The sequence below is a fragment of the Nannospalax galili genome, unplaced genomic scaffold, assembly GCF_000622305.1.
Source record: "Nannospalax galili isolate Female #2095 unplaced genomic scaffold, S.galili_v1.0 scaffold591, whole genome shotgun sequence".
NCBI classification, from domain to species: domain Eukaryota; kingdom Metazoa; phylum Chordata; class Mammalia; order Rodentia; family Spalacidae; genus Nannospalax; species Nannospalax galili.
The window spans coordinates 3,150,431-3,171,181 of NW_008330926.1; the positions used below are offsets into that span (position 1 = coordinate 3,150,431).

Sequence of the window (20,751 nt, forward strand, 5' to 3'; positions counted from 1 at the left end):
CAGGTGTGCCATTTTTATTTTTTTGTATACGTGTGTATTGCCTGCATATATGTAAGTGCATCCCATATTGTGCAATGCCCAAGGAGAACAGAAGAGAGCTTTGGATCCCCTGGAACTGGAGTTACAGGCAGTTGTTAGCTGCCATGTGGGTGCTAAGATTTGAACCTGGGTCTTCTGCAAGAACAGCCAGCATTCTTAACTACTGAGCCATCTCTCCAGCTTCTTTTTTTTTTTTTAATTCATATATACATATGTATGTCTATTTGAGTATATGTGTGCAGGTACTCATAGAAACCAGAAGAGGGTGTCAGGTCTGACAGAGCTGGAGTTATAGGCAGTGTGAGCTGCCCAATATGGATGTTAGGAACCAAACTCAGGTCGTCTGTAAGAAGAGTAGGACTCTTAATTACTTTGCCATCGCTCCAGCCCTGCCTAAGTGGGGTTTTAAACTAAATCCAAATCCATACTCCAAAACTAAATGGATCCGATAAAAGATCTGGAAATTTGGTGGATTGAGAAGACGGCTCAGTCAGTAGGACCCCACTTCAAACCCTAGCACCCACATAGAAGCTCATGTCTTAGCTGGGCGTGGTGGCACTTGCCTTTAATCTCAGCATTGGGGAGGCAGAGGCAGGCGAATCTCTGTGAGTTCAAGGCCAGCCTTATCTACACAGTAAGTTCTAGGCCAGCTGGAGCTACAAGGAGACCCTGTCTCAAAAAAAAAAAAAATAAGTAAAAGAAAGAGACAGATTTGAGAGGCAAACCCTAGAGGCTGTCTTGCCAGTTGATACAAAAGTAAGGTTGACCTTGACAAATCAGTTTAGCTCATGTCTTACTTTTACAACCCTACATTAGTAAGTTGAAGCATGCAAATCCCCATAGGTTCTTGGCCACTCAAGTCTAGTGGATCAGTGAGCTCCAAGCTCAGTGAAAAACCCTATTTCAAAAAGTAAATTGAAAACCAATAAAGGAAGGCACCCAATATCAACCTTTCAACCTTTGGCCTCCACATACACATATATACACACACTCATATATGCTACATACATTAATGGTTTTTGTTAAAAAACAAAAGGTCTGTCGGGTATAATGACACATGCCTTTAATCCCAGCATTTTGAGGTAAAAGCAGAGACAGGTGGATCTCTGTGAGTTCAAGGCCAGCCTTGTGTACATAGTGAATTCCAGGCCAGCCAGGGGTACATAGTGAGATCCTGTCTCAAGAAACAAAAAACAAAACAGAAAATCAACAGAAAAACTAGAGGAATAAGAGTTTTATATGTTAGTAAAGCAGTCTTTGATCTGACTTGAAAATTCTAAATGTTAATTTTTGAATTATCATTTTCATCTTCTTTGTTAAAATATGACTTTCATGTATTCTTATTTGAAGATATAAAATACAGTAAAACATATTACTAATTGCAATGATTACTTTCTAGAATGATCTTTGCTGAGTGTTCCCCTAATACTTGCCCTTGTGGTGAGCAGTGCTGTAACCAGAGGATACAGAGGCATGAGTGGGTACAATGTCTGGAACGATTTCGAGCTGAGGAAAAAGGTTGGGGAATCAGAACCAAAGAACCCCTAAAAGCTGGTCAGTTCATCATTGAATACCTTGGGGAAGTTGTCAGCGAACAGGAATTCAGGTAAATAATGATACTCCAATAAAATGACAAAGATTGAAGAGTAAAATAGATAATAAAAGATTTTTAATTTACTTTAAATTTTAATCAGTAATTAGTGGTTTGGTATTGGTAGCATAGTGGTATCTGTGTATCTGCCTTCCAGTTTAATCAGTATTTGGCTTTCAATCATTTCTCTCTCCTTTAGGAACAGGATGATTGAACAGTATCATAATCACAGTGACCACTACTGTCTAAACCTGGATAGCGGGATGGTGATTGACAGTTACCGAATGGGAAATGAGGCCAGGTTCATTAACCACAGCTGTGACCCAAATTGTGAAATGCAGAAATGGTAAGAAAGCACAAAAAGGTGAAGTGAAGAATTCAGCAGAACAAAAGGTTTTGAGGGTAGCTAGAGATTGATCTTCCCACAGTGCCATTCAGTTTACACAAAGCATCTCACCAGATAATGCCTCATTATACCAAATCCTGAAGGCTAACATTACCAGAAAAGTAAATATAATAATGATAATACTAATACTTATTAAATGCTTACTGTCTGCTATATACTGGGTTACATGTATATCAGTTATACACATTGATATATTACATGTATATCAGTTTATATTTCAAGCTTACTGCATGCCAAGGGGATTTGTTACAAGGTATAAAAAAATGGGAAATGAGGCTGGGTGTTATGGCGCCTGCCTGTAGTCCCAGCACTTGGGAGGCAGAGGCAGGAGGATCTCTGTGAGTTCAAGGCCAGCCTGGTCTACATAGTGAGCTCTAGGACAGCTGGGGCTACAAGGAGACCCTGCTTCAAAAAGACAAAAAAAAAAAAAAAGAAATATTAGGTTCCTTTTCTTACATAATTAGAATATGATTCATAAGGAAAATAAAAACTCATCTAAGAAACATTAAAACCAGATATGCTGGATGCTAGGAAATGCCTATAATCCCATCTCTCACCTCCGAAAGCTAAGGCGGGGGTCTGGTGAAATGACTCAGTGATTAATCTGCTCTTGCAGACGACCCGAGTTCTATTCCTATCACCCGCTTGGGTAGCTCACAACTACCTGTAACTCTAGCTAGCTCCCAGGGATCTGACACCTCTGACCTCCATGGGTACCTGTAGTCACATGCACATATCCACACACACAAAAAAAAGAAGAAAGCCAAGGCAGGAGGATCATGAGTTTGAGCCATAAGGAGCTGCATTATAAGACACCGTTACAAAACCAAAAGAAGAAAAGGAGGGACAAGGGGGGAGGGAAGGAAAAACATAAAAAATAATAACGGGCTAAGGATGTAACTCAGTGACAGAGTGTCTACCTAATACATACAGGGCCTTGGATTTAATCTCTAGCATCGCCTGGCCTCTCAAAAGGAAGAAATACAGGCAAGACCACCAAGATAGCTCAGCAAGTAAAGGCACTTGCTTCCAAATCTCACAACTTGAATTTAATCCCCAGAACCCATGTAGGGGAAAGAAAGAACCAACACCCACAAGTTGTCCTCTGACTTCTACATCCACACTGTCTTGTGTGCAGATACACATACTGCACACACACAATAATAAAATACTTGAAAATAATAATATGACGATAGTATGAACAACTCCATTTTTTTCACAAGTTCTTTTTAAACTGAGGGATTATTCACATACAGAAAAACACAGATCTTAAGTGTGGCTTTCCATCAGTTTTGACAAATACATTAATCCACAGAAATTACACCCCTGTAGAAACAAAACATTTCCATTATTTCAGAAAGTTCCGGCTGCAGGTGGAACTCAGTGGCTGAGCACTTGCCTGGCATACACAAAATCCAGGACTTGATTGCTAGGTCTACAAAAATATAAAAACAAAACAAAGTTCTGTTCTTTTGAGGCAAGAGATCACTATGTTGCCTCATTTTTATTCCTAGCACATGAGAATTGAGGCAAGATTATCACAAGTTCAAGGCCAGCTTTAGCTGAACAGTTAGACCCTGTCTCAAAACAAAACAAAGGTCTTACTTCCTGTGTGCCTCCTTCTCTTAACTCTCTTGCTTAAAATCTACATTAAAAATCTCTTTTTTTTTCTTATTTTTGTATGGCTATGTGTGTGTACAATGTGTTTATGTGCCCATATGCATTCATGTGTGAAAAATATTTAAGTTTTTTTAAATGTTTTTGGGACAGGGTCTCCCTGCAGCCCGAGCTGGCCTGGACCTCACTATGTAGACTAGGTTGGCCTTGAACTCACAGAGATCCACCTGCCTCTGCCTCCTGAGATTAAAGGCTTGGGCCACTGCACCTGGCTAAGTGGCTTTTTTCTTTCTTTCTTTTCTTTTTTTTTTTTTTTTTTCTTGTCTTTTTGAGACAGGGACTCTCTGTAGCTCCAGCGGGCCTGGAACTCACTAGACTAGGCTAGCCTCCATCTCACAGAGATCCACCTGTCTCTGTCTCCCAAGTGCTGGAATTAAAGACATGTGCCACCACACCCGGCCTAACAGCAAGTGTTCTTAACACTTAAAAAAAAAATTTTTAGTTATAGTCCCAGCACTTGGGAGACAGAGGCAGTTAGATCTCTGTGAGTTCAAGGCCAGCCTGGACTGTATAGTGAGTTCCAGAGCACCTGGGGCTACAGGGAGACTCTGACTCAAAAAAAAAAAACAATTTAGCCAGGCGTGGTGGTGCATGCCTTTAATCCCAGCACTCAGGAGACTGAGGCAGGTGGATCTCTGTGAGTTCAAGGCCAGCCTGGTCTACATAGTGAGTTCCAGGCCAGCTGGGGCTACAGGGAGACCCTGACTCAAAAAGACCAAAAAAAAAAAAAAAAACAGAAAAAAATTTGTTCCCAGCACCTACATAGCGACTAAAAACTCTAGTTCCAGGGGATCTAGTTTCTTCTCTGGCCTTTGTGGACATTGCACACATGTGGTGTACTTACAGACAACACACTTAAATACATAACATATTTTTGCAGTTTTCAGCCATGTATTTAATCCCGACACTTGGGAGGCAGAATCAAACAGATCTCTGTGAGATCAAGGCCAGTAGGGACTATAAGGAGACCCTGTCTATCAGTAAATAAACAAATAGAGAAACACAGAGAAAGAGGGAGAAAGAAAGAATGAAAGTAAGTTTCCAGAAAGAAGCATTGGATGTTATTTCCTTTGACTTAGAACAAATAAAGATGTCTCAAACAGGACTGACCAATTTTTTTTTTAATTTTTTAAAAATATTTTCTTTATTATTTTTATTTTATGTATATGAGTGTATTGCCTGCATGTATATGAGTGCACCGATGTCATGCAATGCCTCAGAGATCAAAAGAGGGCTTCAGATTCCCCTGGAACTGGAGTTAAGGATGATTTATAGCCTCCTTGTGGGTGCTAGGAATCAAACCTGGGTCCCCTGCAAGAGCAGTTAGTGCTCTTAACTGCTGAGCCATCTCCAGCCCTGACCAAATGTTTTTTGTTGTTTTTTGTTTGTTTTTTTTTTTTGGTTTTTTTCAGACAGGGTCTCCCTGTAGCCCCAGCTGTCCTGGAACTCACTATGTAGACCAGGCTGGCCTTGAACTCACAGAGATCTGCCTGCCTCTGCCTCACAAGTGCTGGGATTAAAGGCTTGCGCCACCACACCCAGCTCCAAATGTTTTTTAATTTGATAAAATTAAGATTTCTAAAGCCTGGCATGGTGATGCATATCTGTACTCGGTATTCAGAGGTTGAGCAGAAAGCTCACCATGAATTTGAGGTTGGACTGGCCTACATAGTACAACTCTGACTCAAAAATCCAAGGGAGTGTGGGATGAATTTTCATTCATTTCCAGTGATAAAAAGAGTTTGATACACTAAGAAGACCCTGGGTTTGATCCCATGCCTGCAAAATCAGAATAGTAAGTTCCATTGGCTCAGTGAGTAATGTCCTGCTACCAGGCCTGATGACCTGAGTTTGATCCATGAGGTCCACATGGGGAGGAAAGAACCAGCTCCCACAAATTGTCCTTTGACCTCCACATGCGTTATTGACACGTATGTGTGTATAAATGCAATTTATTTGGTTTTTTAATTTATTTTTTTGTCTTTTTGAGACGGTCTCCCTGCAGCCCCAACTGGCCTGGAACTCACAGAGATCCACCTGCCTCTGTCTCCTCAGAGCTGGGATTAAAGGTATCCACCACCACACCCGGCTTATAAATGCAATTTTAAAAAACATTGCCAGACCCAGTGGCATACATCTTTTATCTCAGCACCCAAAAGGCAGACACAGGCTGATCTCTGTGAGATCGAGACCAGCCTGATCTATATAATGACTACCAGGCTGGGCCTACAGAGAGACCCTATCTCAAAAAAAAAAAAAAAAAAATCAAAAATTAAAAACAAGGGACTGGAGAGATGGCTCAACAGTTAAGATCACTGGGTGCTGTTGCAGAGGGTCCAGATTCAGTTCCCAGCACCCACATGGCAACTGTCAGTAACTCCAGTTCCAGGGGATTCGACCCCCTCTTCTGGCTTCGGTGAGCATTGCATGACATGGGTTCACCTAACATCCATGTAGACAAAACAGTCATACAGGGTACTGGGGAGGGGGCTCAGTGTGGTTGAGAGTACTTGCTCTTCCAGGGTACTTGGATTTAATTCCCAGGTACCTAAGGTGGCATCTCTGTCACTCTCTTCAGGCCTCTGTGGGCACTGCACATATATCAGTATACATAAAGGCAAGCAAAGTACTTGTACAAATTAAAATGTCATTAAAAAACACTCATACACATAAAAACAAATTTATAAAAATTAAAAGAGAATGTAAATGCAGGTGTGGTGGCACACATCTTTAATCTGAGCACTTTGGAAGCTTAGGGAGGAGTATAGCAAATTCTGTCCATTCTGGGAGCTGCGTAGCATACATAGTATAGATTATATTGCCTCTGGCTCCATTTATTTGAGGTCCAAAATGTGTAGAACTAATACATAGTGATAGAGATGAACATAGTAGCAGTCCTTTGGGGTGTGAGTATTGACCAGGGAGCTTTTCTGAGAGGTTGCACAGATGCAAAACTTCAGCAAGATATACATAAGATTTATGGTATGGGGAAGGATTTGCTTATTTGGCTGTTTTGTTTTGTTTGAGTTGAGGGAGTTGTTTTGTTTTCTGGAGATAGAATCTAGATCCTCATGTATGCTAGGCAAATGTTCTGTATTGGTTTTTGACACAGGGTTATTTAGCCCTGGCTGGCCTCAGACTTGCTATGTAAGCTTTAGCTACTCCTGATCCTCTACTTCAAAATACTGAAATTACAGACATGTGCCACCGCTCTCTGTTGGTTTGTATATGTATTGTTATGTTATGAAACAAGGTCTCATATAGCTCTTGGCTGGCCTGACACTCACTAAATAGACTAGGGTGTCTTCAAACTTACAAAGAGTTCTGCCTACCTCTGTCTTCCAAGTGTACATACATTAAAGGTATGTGCCACCATACCTGGCCCTTGTTTTGTTTGGTTTTGTTTCTTTGGTCGTTTTGAGATAAGGTCTCCGTGTAGCCCCAGCTGGCCTGGAGCTTTCTATGTAGACCAGGCTGGCATAAATCTCACAGAGATGTGCCTGCCTTTTTCTGCCTCCCAGTGCTGGGATCAGAAGCATGTGCCACCATACCAGGCTTGTTTTGTTTTAGGCAGGATCTCTCTTGAGCTTGTGATCCATTCTGCCTCTGCCTTTCCTCTGACTCAGAGTGCCAGCCACCTGACAGTGCCCAGCACAAAATTTGTATATTTTACTCTGTTGTGTCAAAAATGTTCTTTTTAAATACAAGTCAGTATGAAATAAATTTTTAACTGTTACAGTAGAGACCAAGTGTAAGCAAACTGGGCATGTCTGGGCAATATACAACTTTATTTTCAAATATGTATGGAGGGTTTTTATCTAGAAACCTGAGTTAACCAACCCCTAGTCCAGTTACAAATGCTGTCTGAAGCTTTGTACGGTGGCAGTATCATAGCCAGTGAGGTGTATTCAAAGAGCTAATTAAAATCTTTTTTCAGTACCCTGCCATGATGACTTGAAATACAGCTGGCATTAGTAATTACTGGCAATCTCCACAGAGAATGAACATTTCTGGTTTGAAAATTAATAAAGAATTTGGAGAGGCAGTGGATGTTCTGTGAAAGGCTCAGTAGTGCACGCCTGCAGTCCCAGCACTAGGGAGTTTGAAGTAGGAGGATCAGCATGAATTTGAAGTCAACCTAGGCTACATAAGGAGACTGCTTGAACCTGGTGTGGTGGTGAACACCTTTAGTCCCAGCTCTCAGGAGGCAGAGGCAGGAGGAACTCTGTGAGATCCAGGCCAGCTTGGACTACATAGCAAGTTCCAGGCCAGCTGAGGCTACAGGAAACCCTTTAAAAAAAAAAAAAAAAAAAAAAAAAAAGTCACAGGGATAGAAAAGAGAATCAATGACATAAGGAGACTCGGCTCCTTGGGGAAAAAAAAATCTGGATAAAATTTTTTAAAAAGACCATAAAAGGAAATAAAAGGGCTTAGGACTGGGGCTCAGTGGTAGAGTTCTTGCCCAGCATGCTTGAAGCCCTAGCTTCAATCCCCAGTACTACCTAAAAAATAAGAAATCCCATCTTTTAATTCTATTCTGTTCTTTCATACAGGTCTGTTAACGGACTGTACCGTATTGGACTGTATGCACTTAAAGATATGCCAGCTGGGACTGAACTTACTTATGATTATAACTTTCATTCCTTCAACGTTGAAAAACAAGTAAGAATTTAAATTCCAGAAGGCTGAACATTGTAGCTTGCAACACTACCTAATAGAGCCTTTCAGTAATTCTTATTTATTTAGAACTAGTTACATGGAAGAAGATTGTTGTGACCCTTTACTCCATCTCCATCGTCTATGCTGTGTCTCAGTTACTGTTTCAGAGTGCTCTTGTTTTTGTTCTTCACTCTTTTTTTTTTTTTTGAGACAGAGTTTCCTGGAACTTTCTTTGTAGACCAGGCTGACCCTCAATCGCCTGCTTTTGCCTCCCTGGTGCTGGGATTAAAGGTGTATACTACCACTCCCAGCTCAGTCATTCAGTCCTTCTGTCCTTTCCCTCCCTCCCTCCCCTCCTTCTTTTCTTTTTTCTTTCTTTCTTTTTTTGAGACAGGGTCTCCCTGTAGCCCCAGCTGTCCTGGAACTCACTATGTAGACCAGGCTGGCCTTGAACTCTCAGAGATCTGCCTGCCTCTGCCTCTGCCTCCTGAGTGCTGGGATTAAAGGCGTGCACCACCACGCCTGGCAGTCATTTCTTTTTGTAGTAACATTTTCCTCATGGTTAATGGCTTCCGTTTTGATTTTGGTTTGGATTTTTAGTTTTTAGTTTTTGGTTTTTGGGTTGGGGTTGGGGTTGGGGGGGTAGTGTGTGTTCTTAGTGTTTGGGTTTTTGCTTCTTTTTCTTTTAGTTTAAGGTAAGGTCTTGCTGGCTACTGACAATTCCTGGAAATTATGTAGACCAAACTGACCTCAAACTTGCAGTAGTCCTCCTACCTCTGCCTCTCAAGTATTAGGATTACAGCATGTGCCACCACTGAAAGGTTTTCTTGTTTATTTTGGTTGGTTTGTAACAAGGTCTCAGTTATCTCAGACTGACCCCAAAACTTACTGTGTAACCTGTCATATCCTGACTTTACCTCTGACGTGCTTTAGATTATAAATGTGCATCACTACTTCAGTGGAAAACCCAGTTTTATTGTTTATTTCCCCTCCTCTCCATCCCCTATTCCTCCTGCTCCCACCCTTCCCTCCTCCTACCCCCGAGCTTCCTCCTCCATCTCCCATTCTTCCATCTTCTGAGTTTGAACAGGCTGGCTTCAAACTTGTTATGGTATAAGGCCAGGTGTGGTGGTGCATGCCTTTAATCCCAGCACTTGGGAGGCAGAGGCCAAGGCCGAGACAAGGGCATTTCTGTGACATTGAGGCCCCTCTGTGGCTATAGAGTGACGATGCCTCAAAATAATAAAAACAACAAATAAACAGCAATAACAAAAAAGACAGCTTGCTGTGTTGCAGAGGATGACCTTGAACTCATCATCATGCTTCTGTCTCCCCAAGTACTAGAATTGCAGGAAAGGCTTCAATGAGTTTTCATTTTATATTTCAGTTCCTTGATTCATGCTTAACTTTTGGTGTCCAAATGCTCAGGCAGCCTCTTTGAACTTGTAAATGAGACTGCAAGCTTAAAAAATATTCTCTTTTCTTAAAAGCAACTTTGTAAATGTGGCTTTGAGAAGTGCAGAGGAATCATCGGAGGCAAAAGTCAACGAATGAATGGACTCACCAGCAACAAAAGCAGTCAGCCTATGACCACACATAAAAAATCTGGACGGTCTAAAGAGAAGAGAAAGTCTAAGCACAAGCTGAAGAAAAGGGTGAATAATAACCTCATAGGTTTCCTGAAACTTGCAGTTACTAGAATGAGGGGATTAACTGGGGTAGCATCTTAAGATGGGTTTTATAGTTTGAGAGGTGATTTCTGAGTCTTTGTTTTTCCCTGTGGTCTCATCTCTCTGTATTTATAGAGAGGCCATCCTTCTGAAGAACCCAGTGAAAACATCAATACCCCAACAAGACTGACTCCCCAGTTACAGATGAAGCCAATGTCCAATCGAGAGAGGTAAAAAGGTTTTTTTGTTACTGGGTTCTCTTTAAATTATGTAATTTGGGGGCTGGAGAGATGGCTCAGCAGTTTAGAACACTGACTGTTCTTGCAGAAGACCCAGGTTCAAATCCCAGCACCCATATGGCAGCTAACAGCTGTCCATAACTCCAGTTCCAGGGGATCCAACAGCCTCTTCTGTCCTCCTCAGGCATTGCACGACACGGGTGCACTTACCTACATGCAGGGCATACATGCATCCACATAAAATAAAATAAGAATTATGTGATTTTCTTGTCAGATTGTTATTGAACTTGGGGCTGGAGAGACGGCCTAGTGGTTAAGAGAGCCAGCTGCTCTTGCAGAAGATCCAGGTTCAGTTACCAGTACTCATATGGTAGCTAACAACCACCTGTAACTCTGGTTCCAAGGGATCCAATGCCCTTTTTTAACCTCTGCAGGCATTTTACACATATGGTACATTTAAAACACTCATACACATAAAATATATATAAATACTAAAATATTTAAATGTTATTGAACTTATTGTAGTTAATTTTTTTACATGAGCTCTTAATCCAAATCCACCTGTACGCAACAGGGTGTGTGTCTATATGTGTATATATGTGCTTAATTAAAGATATAATTCAGCCTTTAATCCCGCCACTGAGGAGGCAGAGGCAGGTAGATTTCTGTCAGTTGGAGATCAGCCTGATCTAGGGAGTTCCAGGCCAGCTGGTACTATAGGGAGATCCTGTCTTGAAAAAGAAAACAGAGAGATAATTAAGCAGCTTTCAGTATTCTCTCTTTGTCCTGTACATTTACTGTTTTTACTATGATACGCTGTGGGGAGTTTCTTTTCTAATCCTATTTGGTGTTCTGTGTGCTTCTTATATTTGTATGGGTATGTCTTTCCTTAATTTTGAGAAATTCTCTTCTACAATCCTGTTTATGATCTGGTCAATACCATTAACCTGAAATTCTTCTCTTTCTTCTATGCCTAGGATAGATAAATAATGGTCTTTTGATGGTGTCCCACATTTCCTGCATATTCCATTCCTATTTTTTTTTAATTTTTCATAATCTTTGCTTAAGCAGTCCAGTTCTTCAACTTTATCCTCCAGTGTTGATACTGTTTTCCATTTCATTCATTCTATCAGTGAGGCTTTCTCCTTTCTCCTGTTGTTTAAAATTGGCTTACTGAAATTTTTCACTTCGTTCTTCATTTCAGCCTGAGTTTTCTTCAAAATATTTAATATTTTATTTATTTACTATTTTTTATTTTATTTTATGTATATGCGTGTATTGCCTGCATGTAGGTAAGTGCACCCGTGTCGTGCAGTGCCCATGGAGGACAAAAGAGGCCATTGGATCCCCTGGAACTGGAGTCACAGACAGTTGCTAGCTGCCGTGTGGGTGCTGGGATTCGAACCCTGGTCTTCTGCAAGAACAGTCAGTGTTCTTAACTGCTGAGCCATCTCTCCAGCCCCTTCTTCAATATTTATATCTCTTTTGTGAATTCAGCCAGAAGTTTATCCCTATCTTCTTTTAGTACTTTTATTTGTTTGTTTGTATGTTCATTAAATTTGTTTAAATCTTTGATCATGTTTATGATCTTTTAAATTCTGTGTCCTGGGTTATCGCTAGGGGATTCTCCTGGTAGAACTCTTCTATAGGACTGGTGGTGTTTGGTGGGAACATAGTATTGGTTTTCCATATTGTTATTTTTCTGTTGCGATTTTGGCATGTGGATTTCTTTTATTGTTTGTGATTCTTATATGAAACTCAAGCCTTCCTTTGTTGAGTTGAAGTCTGTTTCTGTTTGTATTGTTGGTGTGCCTTTGTTGTTTTCTTATTGGGTATGTAAGGCTGGTTGGTCTAGGATTCAGGTTCTCGTTTGATTTTATATTGGAGGGACCAGGTGGCTTCAGTCCAGCTACTCAGAAGCTCCCCAGAGGCCCAAGACAGGTGCCAGTCAGGTACTCTCAGGTTACCTCCTAAGGTCTGGGTCCCTGTGAGTGAGCAGTCACAGCACAATTTGGGAAGCTCGCCCAATTTAGGTGCTCTTAGACAGTCTGCAAGGGTCTAGGCCCCTACTAAAAGGCAGAGAAGCCTAGACCTGGGGTGGTGGGATGGACTGCAGGTGTTCTGATGTAGGGGGTGGGCATGGCATGAATTGGGAGGTTCACCACCATGTGGAGGCCAGCTCTAGGCACTCAGGCAGTGTGCAAAGGTCTGGGCCCCTACTGAAGAGCAGAGAAGCCTAGCCCTCGAGCAGTGGTAGAGGCCACATGTGGTCCCAGTGTAGGAGGGATCTTTCTTCTTCAGACAGGGTCTCCCAGTAGCTCCAGTTATCCTGAAATTCCTTATGTAGACCAGGATCACCTCTCACAGAGAGCCACCTGCCTCTGACTTCCAAGTGCTGGTATTAAAGATGTGTGGTTTAATTTTTTAATTTTATATGTTATGAGTGTTTTGCCCATATGTATGTAAATGTTCCCATACATGCAATTCCCAAAGAGGCCAGAAGAAGGTGTTAGATCCCCTGGAACTAGTGTTTCAGATGGTTGTTAGCTACCATGTAGATGTTGGGAAGGAAGCCCAGGGCCTTTGCAAGAGCAGCCAGTGCCGTTAATTGCTGAGCCATCTCACCAACCCAGTTTGTTAAGATTTTTTGAGACAGGGTCTCAGTATGTAATCACTAGCTGACCTTATACATGCATCACCACAACTGGCTACCATTAGTATATCTTATTGTACATTAAGAATAATATTGAGGGGGCTGGAGAGATGGCTTAGCAGTTAAGAACACTGGTTGCGCTTGCAGAAGACCACAGGTTCGAATCCCGACACCCACATGGCAGCTAACAACTGTCCGTAACTACAGTCCCAGGAGATCCAACAGCTTCTTCTGTCTTTTTTTTTTTTTTTTTTTTTTTTTTTTTTAAAAAAAAAAAAAAAAAAAAAAAAAAAAAGAGGACGATAAATCTTTCACTGTGAACTTGAACTCTCAGAGATCCTCCTGCCTCTGCCTCCCAAGTGCTGGGACTACAGACGTGTGCCACCATGCCCGGCCCAACAGCCTCTTCTGTCTTTAGCTGGCAATGTATGGCACGAGTGCACTTACCTATATGCAGGCAATACACGCAAGCACATAAAATAAAAATAGTAAATAAAATGTTTAAAATTTTTTTTAATTAAAAAAAAAAGGGCAAAAGAAGTTACATAGGGCCAGGGAGATGGTTTAGCAGATAAAAGCTCTAGCTATGCAAACCTGATAACCTGAGTTCAAATCCTGAAACCCATATAAAAAGCCAGTATGGGCCGGGCATGGTGGCACATGCCTTTAATCCCAGCATTCGAGAGGCAGAGGCAGGCGGATCTCTGTGAGTTCAAGGCCAGCCTGGTCTACATAATGAGTTCCAAGCCAGCTGGGGCTACAGGGAGACCCTGTCTCAAAAAGACTCCCTCCCCCGCCAAAAAAAAAAAGAAGCCAGTGTGGTAGCCAGGCGTGGTGGCGCACACCTTTAGTCCCAGCACTCAGGAGGCAGAGACAGGGGCAGGGGATCTCTGTGAGTTGGAGGCCAGCCTGGTCTACATAGTGAGTTCCAGGCCAGCTGGAGCTACAGGGAGACTTTGTCTCAAAAAGACCAAAAAAAGAGAAAAGCCAGTGTGATGCACATCTAAAAATCTTAGCACTTCTTCGGTGAGATGAGAGACAAGATAGGCAAGTCACCTGGAAGCTCATGGGCCAGCTAGCCTAGAGTACACAGCACAGCAGTAAACAGCTCAAGAGAGACTGCCTAAATAAGGTGGAACTTGAGGATTGACTCCTGAAAGTTTTCCTCTGACTTCCACAAACACCATGGTACACTTGCATCCTCATTCATATACATATGTACATACTTGATACATAAATATTTAGTTACATAAAGCTTTAATTTTTATTATTGTGCATGTGTGTATATGGTGTGAGTACATACTATGACAAGCATGGGGGAGGGGGTTAAAGGACTTCTTTCAAGAGTGAGTTCTCTTCCTCCACCATGCAATATGGGGACCAAACAGTTGTTCAGAGGATTGTTGTATAGGCTTCATTAAACTGCCAGAGGAATCCATGTTATAGAAAAAGTTAAGATTTACTGCTTTATTGACATTATCAAAGAATAATAAAAAGCATATTTAGAGACATGAAAATGGTCAGTAGATAGCAGCACTTGCTGCTCAAATATGAGAACCTGAGCTCAGAATCCACATAAAAAACCTAGGCTTGGCTACACATGCCTGTAACTAAATTGCTGGGGTTGTGGAGACAGGAAGATTCCTGGGGGTTTCTGGCTGACCAGCCTCACCCCAAAACATTGACCTCCAAGTTCAGTGAAAGATCCTGTCTCATGGGAACCAATCAGAGAGTGATAGAGCAAGACATTGACATCCTCCTCTCCCCTCCCCATGAATGTTCATGGGTGCACACAACCCCATGTTTGTGCATGCACATACACACAAAGTGTGTTTAGGTCACCTTTCTCTTCCCTATATTTGAGTAAGAACTGTCCCTATCAAAACCAAACAAGGGTAGACTCCTAGATGACTCAAGGAGTAAGAGGCCTTACCTCACAACTGAAATGACCTAAGTTTGATCCCTGGGGCTCACGTGGATAGAAGGAGAGAATGGGCTTCCAAAATTTGTTCTGTGTTCCACATGTCTGCATGCCGTGGCACACACAGACAGAGTCATCATAATAATAATAGTTTGGGATTTTGTTTTGTTTTAAGGAAACCATGACTAGGGATGTGGCTCACTTCATAGAGTGCCTACCTAGTATACGGGGAGTCTTAGGTTGGATCCCAAGCACCACATAAAACTGGGTATGCTGGCACAATCCTGTAATCTCAGCATTTGGGAGATAGAGGCAGGTCTATCAAAAGTTTAACGTTGTGTCTGTCAAAATGGCTTAGCAGATAAAAGCCATTCATGTAAGCCTGGTGACCTGAGTTGGATCCCCAGAACCCGTGAAAGGTGGAAGACAATAACTCTACAAAGTCATCTTCTAACCTCCGCTTGCTCATTGTGACCCTCCCACCCCATCACACATATATCATGCATGCAGAGACATACACAATATTAAATTAGAGAGGGGATTGAGACAGGGTCTCACTATATAGCCCTGGCTGGTCTAGAACTTGCTATATAGAATAGACTGCCTTGAATTCACAGAGATCTACCTGCCTCTGCCTCCAGAGTGCTGGGATTAGAGGTATATGCCACCATGCCTAGCTGTAACAATCTTTTTTTTTTTTTTCCCTGGTCTTACTGAGACAGGGTCTCCCTGTAGTCCCAGCTGGCCTGGAACTCACTATGTAGACCAGGCTGGCCTAGAACTCACAGAGATCCACCTGCCTTTGCCTCCCTAGTGCTGGGATTAAAACCATGTACCACCATGCCTGGTCCAGCTATAACAATCTTTAAATAGTTTGGTTTGCTGTTGTATTATTTGCCTGCCCATATCACTTAACAGCAACTTGTGTTGAGTAGATATGTAATAAATATTTAGCTGTATTAATAGATAAGGAACTTCCTTTTCTCTTTCATTGCAGGAACTTTGTATTAAAGCATCATGTGTTCTTGGTCCGGAACTGGGAAAAGATTCATCAAAAACAGGAGGAAGTAAAGCACACCAGTGATAATATTCATTCTTCATCATTGTACACCCGCTGGAATGGTATCTGCCGAGATGATGGGAATATCAAGTCTGGTAAGTCATGGGAAACTTTCCTAGTAATTCCCTAAAATTATCCCTAAATGATTATTACTTTTAATGTTTTTGGGAGTAGGGGGCCATGGGCATGTTGTGTGGGGTGTGGGCATGGGTGCCATAGTTTACTTGTTAAGGTCAAAAGACTATTTCATAGAGTTGATTCTCTCCTACCTTTACATGGGTTCTGAAACTGAACTGAGATCACCAAGCTTACATGGAGCAGGCACCTTTACCTGCTGAGTCACCTGACTAGCCCCTATTTTAGTTACTTTTAAACTGGGATTTTTTTGTGTGGTTTTTTTGGGGGTGTTTTTTTGTTTTGTTTTGTTTTTTTTTTTTTTTTTTTTTTTTTTTTTTTTTTTTTTTTGTCTTTTTTTGTCTTTTTGAAACAGGGTATCCCTGTAGCCCCAGCAGACCTGCAGCTCACTATGTAGACCAGGCTGGCCTTGAACTCACAGAGATCCACCTACCTCTACCTCCCAAGTGCTGGGATTAAAGGCATGTGCCAGCCCACAGTTCACACAAAGATTCCCTCAGTGTGAACCCAAAATTTAGAACACAAATTACAAGCATCAGTCATTAATAATCTGTCCATTCTAGCTCTTCAACTTCCCTGTCCCTATTCCATAGAACCTCACCACCCTCAAAAACATCAACTACAGGGGTCAGAGAGATGGCTCAGCAGTTAAGAGCACTGACTGTTCTTGCAGAAGACCTGGGTTTGAATTCCAGCACCTACATGGCAGCTAACAACTGTCTGTAACTCCAGTTCCAGGGGATCCCACAGCCTCTTCTGTCCTCCGTGGACATTGCATGACACGGGTGCACTTACTTACATAGTGGAATAACACTAAAATACATAAAATAAAAATAATAAAATATTTAAAAATAAATAAGCCGAGCATGGTGGTGCACGCCTTTAATCCCAGCACTCGGGAGGCAAGAGGCAGGCAGATTTCTGTGAGTTCAAGGCCAGCATGGTCTACATAGTGACCATGGGACAGCTGGGGCTATGGGGAGACCCTGTCTCAAAAGACTGACTGACTGACTGAATGAATGAATGAATGAATACAAAAAAAACTACAGTCTGAAGTAGTCCACAGAAATGATGGTAGAATATAACTTGCATGCCAAGTAAACAGTGATGCCAAATGTACTATAGAAAGAATGAATATCATTGCTTTAAACTCAAAGAGTTTTGTTTTGTTTTTTTTTAATGTAACTGAGTGTGTTGCCTGTATGTATATATGTGCACTTATGTTATACAGTGCCTGCAGAGATCAGAAGAGGGCATCAGAATCCCCTGGTACTGGAGCTACGGACAGTTGTTAGCTGCCATTTGGGTGGGTGCTGGAAGTCGAACCCCGGTCCTCTGTAAGAGCACCTAGTGCCCTTGACTACTGAGCCATCTCTCTAGCCCCAAATTCAAAGGCTTTTTAACCCTCATTCAAATAAGTACTGTATACACAAAGCATCTGATTTCCTTTCTCTAGCCTAAAACAGGATATAGTGCAAGATGTGGTTCTCCATGCATTTACTACCAGTACTTGACAGTACAAGCAGAAAGATCTGAAGTTCAGGGCCAGTCTCAGCCATATGGTGAGTCTAAGGCCAGCCTAGACTACATAAGATCCTGTCTTAAACATAGACATACACATGGGGCTGCAGAGATGACTCAGTGGTTAAGAACACAGGTTGCTCTTGAAGAAGACTGGACTCTGTTTCCAGTACCCACATGGGAGCTAACACCCATCCCAGTTACAGGAAATGTAACACCCTCTTTTGGCCTCCAGAAGCCTTGTACAACATAGATGCCCTTAACATACATGCAGGCAAGAGACTTGTACACATAACGTAAAAATAAATCACAATAAAAGGAAATTTACCCAGAATGAACCAGGTATGGTGATACTACCTTTAATCTCAGTACTTAGGAGGCAGAGACAAAAAGATTAGGTGTTTAAAATTATTCTTGGCTAAATAGTAAAATCTAAGCCAGCCTGAGGCTACATAAAGACAGTCTCAAAATGTAAAAAGCCATGGGGGCTAGAGAGATGGTTCAGCAGGTAAGAGCACTAACTGCTCTTGCAGAGGGCCTGGGTTCAGTTCCCAGCACCTCCATGGTGGCTAACGTCCATCCTTAACTCCAGTTCTAGAGAATCCAGTGCCTTTTTCTGGCCTCTGAGTGTACTGCACACATGGGTGGTACACTTAAATGCACACAAAATAGTTATACACATAAAAATGAATTTTTTTAATAAAATAAAATTTAAAATAACATGATAAAAGGCCAGGGACAGTAACTAATACTTGCAGTTTCAGCACTAGAGAGCCAAAGCAAGCAGACCACCGTGGGTTTGAGGCCATCCTGGGATACATAGTAAATTTCAGACAGCTTGGGCTACAGAGTGAGACCTTGTCTCAAAAAAAGAAAAAAATTGCTGGGTGTGGTGGTGCATGCCTTTAGTCCCAGCACTTGGGAGGCAGAGGCAGGCAGATCTCTGTGAGTTCAAGGCCAGCCTGGTCTACTTGTTGAGTTCCAAATCACCTGAGGGTATAGGGATACCCTGTCTCAAAAAGACCAAATAAAGAAAAAAAATTATCCAGAAGCCAAGTATGGTAGCACATGTCTGTAATATCAGCATTCTAGAGACACAGACAGAAGGATCAGGTATGCAAGGTCATCCTCAGCTACATAGCAAATTTAAGACCAACCTGGGCTACATGAGGTCCTATCTCATAAGATAAGAAGAAAGAATTTTTGTTTTTTGGTCTTTTTTTTTTAATGCTTTGAAGAATTATTATTATTTCTTTAATCATTTAAAGAAATTTTTTAATAACTACATGATCAGAAGAAGCATTTCAGTACAGCTTTAACATATTCAGTAACACACTCCAGAGCAAGAGTACATCTCTTTCACAAGTGGCTGCAAGTTTCTAGGTTCACAGTTGAGTTAATACAGTTACACAATATTGAACTCAGTATAAGCCCTGTAAGACATAAAATTGGATGAGTTTTTAACCTTTAAAAAAGTTCTCCATTTCATTTTAGAATATATTGTTCCTTGCTACTAACACTAAGATGTTGGTGCATGCACTTCTAATCTGTATGTACCTGATGATTACTAGTCATAATCGGTTGTACTTGGATCCATGGCACCTGTGTATGTCTATAAAGTCATTGGGTAGATTTCAGTGGTAATGTTTATCACCTCTACTAATTAACATGACGTAAATTTCCATGCTTCCTCCTCAAATATAATACATTTTTTAAAATTTGTTTGTGTGTGTGTGTGTGTGTGTGTGTATGTGTATATATCACACAGAACATCCCAAACCATCTTATTCAGCTATTCACCCACTTCCCAGATAGCACCCTCCCATAGCCTTACCCACTAGAGCCCTTATACTCTGATATCCCTGCTACTGTCTGCTGTGTTGTCAGCACCCCTATCCATTCCCCACTACTTGCCCTTCTGGTGAATCTAGTCAGCCTATCTAAAGGTCTTTGTTTTAGGAGGATCTGCTGTTCCTTATCTAGCAGCAATCAGTTGTCAGTATTCCTTTAGATGAGATTGGGGTCTGCTGTTCATTTTCCCAATTCTGTGTTGGGTTATTATCTGGGACTCCCTTTGGCCACCCTGGCCAACAACTCAAAAGAAGGTATCTCCTATCTGGCATTGTTGCTTGTTATGTAGCCTTTAGCTATGCCTGTGGACTCTTAAGAAATTTTATTGGCCCCTTTAATCTTTGGTTACACTTTCCTTTTGTGTGTTTAAGGCCATCCAGTTGGCCCAGATAAACCAATTTATTTTTACTATTAAAGTTGTTTGAGGGTCTGTTCCTCAGGGGTCACATGGGCTTGGGAGGAGCCCCAGGCTCCTTTCTTTTACCAGTTCTGCCTATGTGAAGATAAGTCAAAGGTCCTGCCCGACCATGGTTGCTTTCGAAGCATGGAGGAAATGATTCCTCTGTGTTGACCCTCTTTGTAGACTGGACACTGGTTCAAGTCCATTTGGTGGGGTCTCCTTGGCCTCCTTGATCAAGAGGACAGGTGACAATTACAGAACATTTTGAGAGACGCTCATTAGTTCCCTGGAACTAGTCGACCTAGGAGGGTAAGGAGCAAAAACTGTCCTTATGTCCCTCTGACCACATTAGTATAGGTACTTTTAATTACTGTGTGCCATGCAGATAAATTTTGGGCAAAGACTAATTGTTCTCAGGTAAACCTTACCTAGACATATATTTCTTGATCTGGTGTGTATAATTTGTCAGTAGGTTGTTGGACTAATATGTTTCCTTCTGGTTTTTAAAACTAGCTAGGCATTATTTATCTCTTAGATAAACCTTATCTAGACTTATATTTCTTGGTCTGCTATGTATAATTTGTCAGTAGGTGGTAGGAGTAATATAGTTCCCTCTGGTTTTCAAAACTAGCTAGGCATTATGTATCTCTCACATTGTCTCACCCCTCCATCATGATTTTCCCACTTAAGGTGCCCCCATTTCCCTCCTTTCTCCCTTAATAATACCCTTCTCCTACGGGCCTGTCTCTCTTGAGCTCCTTCCTTTCCCTTTATCCCCTAGGTTCCTTGTATACCCTTCCCTTACCCCTCCCTTAAACTAACCCAATTTTTACCCATATCTCCCTTATTAAGGCCTGTTTCCTACTGTTCTTCTCTTTCAGGTTCTTTCTTTTCCTTTACCTCCCTGTTTCCTTTCCATTATCCTGGTT

At 41.6% G+C, this 20,751-nt stretch overlaps 1 protein-coding gene across 2 annotated transcripts in view; it reads left to right on the forward strand.

Annotated features, from left to right (window-relative positions):
- Positions 1-20,751, forward strand: part of Ash1l (ASH1 like histone lysine methyltransferase) — a 176,026-nt gene that overhangs the window by 124,809 nt on the left and 30,466 nt on the right. For both annotated transcript variants that reach the window (XM_008854069.3, XM_008854077.3), the window contains 6 exons: positions 1,439-1,645; positions 1,830-1,976; positions 8,267-8,375; positions 9,863-10,027; positions 10,178-10,272; positions 15,853-16,010. In XM_008854069.3, coding sequence (XP_008852291.1) covers positions 1,439-1,645; positions 1,830-1,976; positions 8,267-8,375; positions 9,863-10,027; positions 10,178-10,272; positions 15,853-16,010 — 881 coding nt within the window. The remainder of the gene's footprint in view (positions 1-1,438; positions 1,646-1,829; positions 1,977-8,266; positions 8,376-9,862; positions 10,028-10,177; positions 10,273-15,852; positions 16,011-20,751) is intronic.